Source organism: Coptis chinensis, chromosome 5 (genome assembly GCF_015680905.1).
Source record: "Coptis chinensis isolate HL-2020 chromosome 5, ASM1568090v1, whole genome shotgun sequence".
NCBI classification, from domain to species: Eukaryota; Viridiplantae; Streptophyta; class Magnoliopsida; order Ranunculales; family Ranunculaceae; genus Coptis; species Coptis chinensis.
The window spans coordinates 12,044,022-12,053,898 of NC_141460.1; the positions used below are offsets into that span (position 1 = coordinate 12,044,022).

The following is a 9,877-nucleotide window of genomic DNA, read 5'->3' on the forward strand; positions in this document are numbered from 1 at the left end:
TTTGATTGTTGTGGATTGATGGGTGAGTAAGGGTGTTGTTGTTCATCTGAAATCTATGCAAAGAAGGATGGTTTTGATGATGGAAACTCTCACTACAGCTAATACGACATATGACATCACTAATTTAAGATCACTTTCAGCGAAGTGATGTCATATGAAATCTATGACATCACTTTTCTCAGCATGTGATGTAATAATTATCACAATCTTTTTTTAACATCACTTATTTGAAAGGCTGATGTAGTAGAGTTGTACAACATTATTTTAATAACTGATGTCGTGATAGTGATATAGTAACACCTTTTTATGTCACTCACCGTGTCACTTATAAAGTGATGTAATATCTATATATTCAACATCATTTTAAAGGTGTTGTCACTCACCGTGTCACTTATAAAGTGATGTAATTTCAATATATTCAACATCACTTTAAGAGTGACTTTGCCAAGTTTTCGAAATCACTTCTGATGTGACTTCCAAAAGTGTTATTATTGATATACCTATTAATTATTAAGTTAATTAGCTAGAAAAAACTCTCTAAAAAAATTAGGTTAAATAGAAATGAAACAGGCACGTGATTGGTTTGCTAGACTAGCCGCCCTTAAACGAGAAATAAAAAATAAAAGATTGCAATTTTTTATACTGAATATATTTTGGTTTCCCTAGTTAGAATTGAAAGACCATCGAAAAATTAGTTTAAATAGAAATTAAACAGCCACTGGTTTGCTCGACTAGCCTTAAACAAAAATTATAAATAAAAAATTGCGAATTTGATGTTTTAATGGTGAGGCTCATGATATAGCTAAATGGGCTTATAGATTGTCTGACATGAGTACTCTACCAAAATGTTGCATAGACTTTCAGTGTATCCCTTTAATTTTTTTTTTTTACACACACACACACACACACATATATATATATATATATGTGTGTGTGTGTGTGTGTGTGTGTTGTAGCGGAAAAAAAAAACATTTAGGAATTTTTTCTTTGAATTTATGAAATTCCAATTAATGTTAACCGAAAAAATCCTAAATTCTGGTATTTGACGAAATTGTTGTTATACTAGTTCAACAAAGGAGGAAAAACCCTTCTAAAGCCCTAAACCACTACTCTTCGCTCTCACTTCCAAACCTAACCCTGTTTTTTTTGCAAATCACCATGATTGTTTACTGTCTCCTCCAATCCCTACTTCGAAGATCATCACCTCTCTCTAAACCCACACAAAATACCACCCTAGCCTCCATCACTACCACTTTTACGCATTCATTTGCGTACTCTTCCGCCAAAAAAGTCGCAATAGAGTGTTGTAGACGCAAGCGTCATCTCCATATCTAACCCCCACTCCACGCTTTTTGTCGCGACCCATCTGCCCCACGCCCACGCCCATATCCAAATGCCCCTCGTTTACCCGACTCCACTTTTGCACTCACTAGTCCTGGTCTTAGTCTTCACAATAGAGTCCAGTCTTTAATACATGCTGGTGACCTCAAAACCACATCAGCCCATGCTAGACATGTTGTTTTTTCCAACACTCACCCTACTGTATTCACTTGTAATGTTTTCATTGCTTCAATGTATCACGCTGCTCGGTATGAAGAGGCAATTAGTCTATTCCAATTTTTCTTTAATCAGTCCAATATAGTTCCTAATATTGTTTCTTATAATGTTCTAATTAATACCCATTGTGATGCTAGTCGAGTCTATGTTGCTCTCGATGTCTATGCTCATATTCTTGCTAATGTCCCCTTTGGTCCCTCGTCTGTTACTTATCGCCATTTGACAAAAAGGCTTGTTGAGGCGGATAGGATTTCTGATGCTATGAACCTTCTTAGAGAAATGCTCAATAAGGGTCATGGAGCTGACTCCCTTGTTTATAATAATCTCATTTCTGGGTTCCTTGAGTTGGGTAATTTGGAGAGAGCAAACGAGTTCTTTGATGAGCTTCGTGAACGTTGTCTTGTCTATGATGGAACTGTTAATGCGACTTATATTGAGTGGTTCTTTAAGAAAGGAATGAGGCAATGAGCAATGCTAGATACTTGGATTCCAATATGGTAGTGATCTTAAATGACAGCCGGCACTCTTTACACCCAAAGCTAGAAGAGGGCTCCAAGACAACAATCAGTGCTTTATCTACTACTTTTAGCAAGCTCCAATCCAGTAAATCCTTTTGAAAGTTTAGAGAGGCTACTAAGGTACTCTTCTCGATTTTCCTTAGAGCATATTGGAGTGGTTTTTCATCACGAATTTACTGGATTGGAGCTGGTTCAATCTCATGACATTTTTGTTGTGCAAGAGGGACAAAGAACTTGTGGTAGTTCATGCGGGCATGGAAATGGATCCATCACTTCAATTATTTCATGCAAGCTTCCCAGACAGGTTTTTTGATGTGGGGATGGCTGAGCAACATGCAATGACTTTTGCTACTGGTTTGTCTTGTGGGGGATTGAAGTCGTTCTGTGTTGTTCCATCCACAATTTCTACAGAGAGCTTATGATCAGGTTATCCTTCTTATTACTCAAATTTGAGCATATGTTTGATTAATTAGAAACTTCTAATGACATCTGCAATGTTATATCTATGCTAAACTACTGATTCTACTTAATCTACTTGGAACAACAGTAACATTTTCAAGCCTGTAGGCAAGAAAATATAACTTTGCCTTCTATATGAATTTTTTTTCTCATTAAATACTTATGGTGAAGATAAAGAAGTCATGATTAGGGATAAAGTAACTTCTTACGTGAAATAAATCAAATATCCTAAACGTAATAATGTGATCTTTCTATGCCAACCAAAAATAGCGAAATTCCACATTCCTTTTCAAATGCAAGTAGAATTTGTCCATACTGATTGAACAATTCCATGCACAAATTTTGGATAGTTTCACATATTGGATCCACTACATCAATATCATGATGCCTCATATTCTAGTGCTTTAACATATTTGCTTTAATATCCCAAATGGATACACAAGTATTTCTTGCATAGAATATATATAAAATGCATGGTTACTTCTTGATTTCCTCTTTTCTATATTTTTAAAATCTTCTAGTTGGAAGTAACACTCTCTCTCCCTCCCTCAACTTTTTGTTGTGGTCTTAGGTTGTCCATGATGTGGATCGGTAGAAGGTACCAATGCGGTTTGCAATTTCAAGTGCCGGACTGGTTGGATTTGATGGTCCCACGCTTGGTGGGGCATTTGATATCACATGATTGTCAAGGCTCCAGCGGATGAGGTTGAGCTTGTAAACATGGTGGTGACTGCTGCCCATGTAGATGATAGACCCATTTGCTTCCGCTATCCAAGAGGTGTCGTTGGTGGGATGAACAGCTTTTTATGCAATGGAATACCCCTGGAGGTAATTACTGTACATTATGTCTTTCATGTATGGACTTCGAACACACGCGTCTATTTGTGTGGGCGTGTCAGCATGTGAACTTATAGCTGAAATATCTTTGGCATAGCTCATGACACTGGTTCTACTAGTTGCCAGATTGGAAAAGGCAGGGTTCTTGTAGAGGGTAAAGATGTTGCTCTGCTTGGGTATGGGGTGATGGTTCAGAACTGCCTTAGGGCTCGATCTCTTCTTGCCAGCCTTGGCATTCATGTTATTGTTGCAGATGCAAGATTTTGCAAGCCCCTTGATATCAAGATTGTGAGGGAGCTATGCAAAGAACACACCTTCTTGATAACAGTAGAGGAAAGATCCATGGGAGGATTTGCGTCCCACATTGCGCAATTTATTGCACTTGATGGACAGCTTGATGGAAAAATCAAGGTAATGGTTATTCTGTTTGTATTCAAGGACTTGTATAGGATTTTGGATGTCGTCTTTAAGCATGTTGATAGGTAATGAAGAGGTGGTCTCTTATAATTCCTGAAGCACTTGGTGTTACTGCCCAAATCATTAACAGCTATTTAAATATTTTTTCTGGGCAGACACAAGTTTTAGATTACTCCGCTAGTGATGTAGGAAAATGGACGACAACGTTTTTATTTTAAGTCAACCTCAACCAGCTTTTGGCACAGGGTTGGACCTGATCTTCTGTAGAACTTCCTTTGTCATTCAGGTACTATATTATGCAAATGTTATGTCTATTTATTTTCCTTTTATAAAATTTTCATTGATTTTCTAGTACAATGTTTCATACTGCAGAAAAAAGAAAACAGAGTGATTTGTTAGGCTGTGATAGGTTCTTGGATTAAATTGATTGCATCAAGTCAGGCTGTGATAGGTTCTTGGTTGGGTGGTTGTGGTTCTTTTTGGCTCATTTCGGTACTGCAGATTAGATTTTGTTGGTATATGTTGGCTCATTACAATTTTTTTGTATATAGTGTAATATTTGTAATTGGAGATGATATTTGTGTGATGAATGTGATTTTAAGATATGTTTCATCTTTATTTTATGATAAATGACCAGGAAAATGGTATTATATTGGGATGATATTGGCAATTTTATTTTTTTATTATTATATTTTTTATTGTTTTTTTATTATTATTTTGATAAATGGGACATCACTTTTAAAGTGATTTATTGAGTTATTTCACATCACTTTATAATTAATTTGGGATCTGAATGAAACGTCACTTCCTAAGTGATGTTAATCGGCTTTATTGATTTCACTTAAAAAGTGATGTTAAACGTTATAATATCACTTGTGGACATCGATTAAAAAGTGATGCAAAGTTATAACATCACTTGTGGACATCAATTAAAAAGTGATGTGAAGTAACATCACTTGTGGACATCATTTAAAAAGTGATGTGGAAAACCCTCACGTCGCCACCAGTTACATCACTTGCAAAAGTGACGTCGTATATTTTTGACATCACTTATAGAGTGATTTTAAATGTCTTTTTTGTTATAGTGTCTCACTCTAGCTCTAAGCCTTTCTAATCAAACTATGAGTTGCTTTTTATCAAAGTAAGAACTTAGTTATTTAATGGAAGCTTGAAAACTAGATTTTTAGAATTGTTGATATGAAAACAAGATTAGAAAGATGTAATGAGATAAGAGTAGTGGAAACAAGATTGAAAACTTTGTATTGAAGACAAATGAGAACTTGATTCATTAACTAAAGCTTGAAGAACATGAAAATGGAAAATAGTGTAAATAACAATTAAACTATTAATTAAAACATATTAAACTACTCTTAATGACCAAATATTAATTCTAGGGTAAGTTCTCTATCCTCTCACTTTGGCTTATATACTACCCATTTTACATTTTATAACTTTGCCCTTATCTTTTAGAAATAAGACACCTCATTAGGGTTGCTTTATGCTTTAGGTATCTTCTTGAACAAGCTTGCTAAGGATGCCCACTTTTGAATTGAAGACATAATCTTTAGTCTTTTGGGTTAAGGACATGATTTTCCGTCTTTTGGTGTTGAGTCCCTAATTGTTGACCGTTGACTTTGACCTTGACTTTTCGGCACTTTTTCTCCTAAGCTGGAATCAATTAGCGAGGAATTGTCGTAATCCGAATTGCAATCCTCTCGCATAGTAATTGGGTCTTCCAAATCCCTAATTGTTCATGGTAATTTCTACCAACTAACAACTAGTATGTGAAACAATCAAACCCAGTCTCATGGTGAACTAATTGCTTTCTAGAATGGAATGGAATATTACGAACTATTCTACGCTAACAACAATCAAGCTTTATCAAGGCTTCTTCAAACCCCTCTAATGGAGGTTTTAGCTTTGAACCATTATGCTATCATTAATATATAAATCATAACAAGACATGATAAAAAGATTATAAATTTAATATATTGATCTAATCAAGGATTCAAAACTGAATTCACAACTAAGTAATGATTAATAACCAACTAACTTTATTGATCTAATGAATAATAATCTAATGATTCGAAATGAATTAAAACAAGATTTAAAACTAATTTAGCACTAAGATTATGATTAACTAATTATCAAATTAAGACAAACTAATTTGCATGAATTTAAGACAACTAAAACTAAATAAGAATTGAATCAATAAACTAAATTGAATGAAAAACTAATAATTTATTATAAAACTAAATCTTATTCTAAATAATTTTCATTCTTTGTTCTAAAAACTAATCTATTCTAATGGCAACTAATTTTATTCAATGTAAAAAAACTAGATCTAAAACAAGTTATTGGATAATGGCTAAGTAAAAAAACTCGATGCTTAAGAGTTAAGTCTTGTATCTTAAAATGGAGGAGACAAGATCCACTTTTTCATGCATAGGCTGAGGAGCCATGTTTTGGGCCGAAAAATCGAGCCCAAAACCCAATTTCTTCAATCCACAGAGGGCTTTTCAATTGGAAATGACTTCAACATCTTTTTCCACTTCTACTCTTCTGATTGGATCAAGGCTTGGACCACTAGAAAGCTTTTCCAAGTCGGTCGTTTTGACGTAAGGTAGACCTAATTCCGAGGTCTGAGTTCAAAGATACAGCCTTCGGAAGTTCTGCTAACTTTTGTGCGCTGTTTCTGCCCGCTGTTGACTTTGACTTTTTAGCTTTGACTGGACTTTAAATGGGCTTTTTCTCCTTGCATCTTGGCCTTTAATCATATAACTTCTTAACAACCAACCTTTGCTCCATTATCTCGCAAAAGGGGCACATTTCTGCACCTATTCGACTCCAATGCCTAAAATACAGAAGAACACGATAAAAAGCACTAACTCTTACTTATTAAACACATAATTGGTCAAAAGAGATATTGTTAAATGGGTTAAAACTACAGTTTTGGGCTCTTATCAAACCACCCCCAAACAGCATTTTGCTTGTCCTCAAGCAAATATGAGAAATTAGCATAAGTGACTAAAAATAAAGTTCTAACTAATCTCGTTTCGTCGAGTGCGATTGCATTGACCATATGCAACAAGGCCTTAAACCACTAGGAATTCCCTAGTGGACGAGTTATAGCCTTGTGAGAGTTTTCCAGTGAAGGTACTCACAAACTTCATCTATACTACAACGACTACGAAATAAAACTATTGTTTCCTTATTTATCTCAATTATCTACACATCTCACTAGCAATGAATACAGAATAATCAAGTCGAAATCTAAGCTAATATATGCATAATAATAAATCATCTACGAATAAACATATATACAATGAGTAATACTATGAAATGCACTAACAGGTCCATTTCTGAAACCTTGGAATAGCGTCCTTAAGTAGGTCCTCACATAAATGTCAAGATAAAAACACTCTGATTTTTCCGCTCAAGTTTCGCTACTCTAGTGTGCAGTGGGCACACTTTACCTTACAATCTTAATGACAAACAAGGAAGTCGAAGTCGATCAAACACATCTACCACTTACTGTCACACTAACTTATTCCTAATTGAGCTAGAGGTCTTTATTAGGTGTTGCGGGGATTAGGAGATGGTTTAAGAAGGAAGGAAATGGATATTCAAAAATGACAAGTCTGAGATAATAGGGTCTTCATATTACGTAACTAGATAAACCCTTGTTCTTTTGCTTCTACACTTTGTTTCCATCCTTAGCCTTTTTATTTTGGCTTTTTGACTCCTTTTATTCTATTTTTTTGGAGTTTTTATTTTGTTTCTATTTTTATTTTTCTTTTCTTTTCTTTGGATGGAAACTTCTTTCCTTTTTCTTTTTTGAAGAAACTAACTAATTTTTGTTTACACAAGTTTTTCTCTTCTCTTTTCTTCACTCATCCAATTCTCAGACTCATTCTAAAATGGGTAGGTTGATTTTTTATTTTGTTTTGATTTTTTTTTTAAAAAAGGGTAAAGGAATTGTGGTTTATGAAAGGCTAAAGAAAGGCTCAGAGGGGCGACTAGCGGAAAATAATTTCATAAGGTTTGAATTTCTAGCTATATCGATCCAAAGAGGGACTAAAATTCTTGCTTAGGATATGGTATAGTGATCAAGCAAGTGGACGTGTGATTTCTCTATTCGGAATTTAGTTCTCCCTTGTGTCATTTCTCAAATATTTCACTCATATAAGGCTTTAGGCTATATTCTCACTGGATTTGTAGAATAAGTACTCTATCCTAGATTTCAGAAACTTACTGTCAAACAATCATAGATGCTCATACAATATATTTATAGAAAGATGCAAAGATTATTACCTACATATTAACCTAAGTTTCTAAAAACTATTCTAATACAAAAGCTAACATGAGACTTCTAGATTATTAAGAGCATAGGGAAAGAAAACAATACCAATATTCCTAACTGTATAGCATAACCTTTTATTTATATTTTTGAATTTTTAAAAATTTTTACTAGAAAACAAGTGCATATTGTACCTATCTATATCCTATAGATGTCTTAATTATATTACACGTGTTTCTATGCCACCCCCAAACAAGAAGCATGCTTTGTCCTCAAAGTATTGAAATAAAAAGGGTAGAAAAATACCATGGAAACGCATGAAATTTTGGAACATCTGCAAAACAGAGTTAAAACATACTAATATAGAAAAAGAAAAATAGACGCAACTCTATATGAGTTCCACCCGTTATGGGGATAACAAGAATTAAATTGCTTGGGACATAAGCAGACGCTAACTGAAACTAAAAACTTACCTTATCTCTAGCGTTTAAGCGTCATCCTCATCCTTTTCATATGACCAAGGCTCTTTTACGTCCTGCCATGCTATGATAACTTGTCAAGCCCTTTGTGTATCATCATCAACCCGTGCTAACCTGTCAAGTGTTACTCGGTCTGATGGGGTATAAGGAGCAACCAAATGCGGTTGCACCTGCCATCCCGGCCAAGTCATAACTCGAAATGAACGAACCACGCAATTGGTGGGTCTCATGATTTCAACCCTAACCCAATCCGTGAACTGGGTATAGAATTCAAGTAAACAACCGCGCATGATGCGGCAAACCAAAACAGGCATAAGAAGATACTTATGCCTCATGCTATGGGCTCTCTTTAGACTAGCCACTAATACTTTAGGAATGTCATATCAGCGATGTCCCTCAGCTAAAGGAAGGAGCACGTCACCAATGGTACTATTTGCAGAAGTAAATTGCCACTCCCCTAAAATATTCATCAGGATGAATAACATGGTGGTGCCTACATTCAGGGACAAGCTACCAAGGGCTATGTTATATCGCCTTTGGTCCATTACACGAAACACCCCTCCCCCATAATACTCGTGGAAATACGCATAGTCATATAGGTATGCATTATCAGTCATATATCCCTACGTGTTTATAGGATCAGGTAAAGGCAATCCCGAAACCAACGCTACCAAAGACTTACTGAATTCCATTGTCGTGTCATTAATTGCAACGGAGAATTTTTGTTCTCCATCAAATTGACAAAATAAATTAACATTATTGCATAAATATGTAGTAAGCTAAGGTGAATATGAGTCGTCATCACTTACCAGTAGATGCCGCCATCCTAACTGTAAGATCTTGTCGCAGAACCAACCTCCATAAGTCTCCTTCCCAACAAGTCTTCAAAAGACTGCTCAAGTATGACTGTAGGAGATGTCATCACAAAACTACTCTCTAGAAGAGCTGCAAATGACCCTAGAACAACCCATAAAAAATTGGAATTTTTCATGGCTACGAAGGTCAGGGTGCGGGTCGTGCTCAGGGCTAAATCGAGTTACAGGTGCTTCAGTGCTAGGCTCAGAATTGGTCTTGGTAGGGCGTGGGTCGTTCCGTGTGTGAAGAACACGGTGCAGTGAAAAACTAAAGGAAAAATTGGAGGTTTAAGGTGAGAGATGAAAGTGAGATGTGTGGGTTTTGTGTGGAGAATGAATCAAGTATATATAGGGTTTTAGTTTCTAAAACGAATCGACAAGTTGCCAAAAATCTTTAAGGAAATTGCCGAAAACAAAATATTTCCAAAACCTAAAACGGAAACAACCCATATTCCT

At 35.5% G+C, this 9,877-nt stretch overlaps 1 protein-coding gene and 1 pseudogene across 1 annotated transcript; both read left to right on the forward strand.

The window, feature by feature from the left end:
- Positions 1 to 1,572: 1,572 nt before the first annotated feature.
- On the forward strand, positions 1,573 to 2,025 carry LOC147496700 (pentatricopeptide repeat-containing protein At3g60980, mitochondrial-like). The gene has a single exon (XM_086562639.1). The coding sequence runs from the start codon at positions 1,573 to 1,575 to the stop codon at positions 2,023 to 2,025; it is 453 nt and encodes a 150-aa protein (XP_086418765.1).
- Positions 2,026 to 2,335: 310 nt separating this feature from the next.
- Positions 2,336 to 3,857, forward strand: LOC147496701 (putative 1-deoxy-D-xylulose-5-phosphate synthase, chloroplastic; annotated as a pseudogene).
- Positions 3,858 to 9,877: the final 6,020 nt, after the last annotated feature.

Excerpts from the sequence above, each read along its gene's own strand:
- LOC147496700 (XM_086562639.1), top strand. The coding sequence starts at position 1,573 with ATGTATCACGCTGCTCGGTATGAAGAGGCAATTAGTCTATTCCAATTT.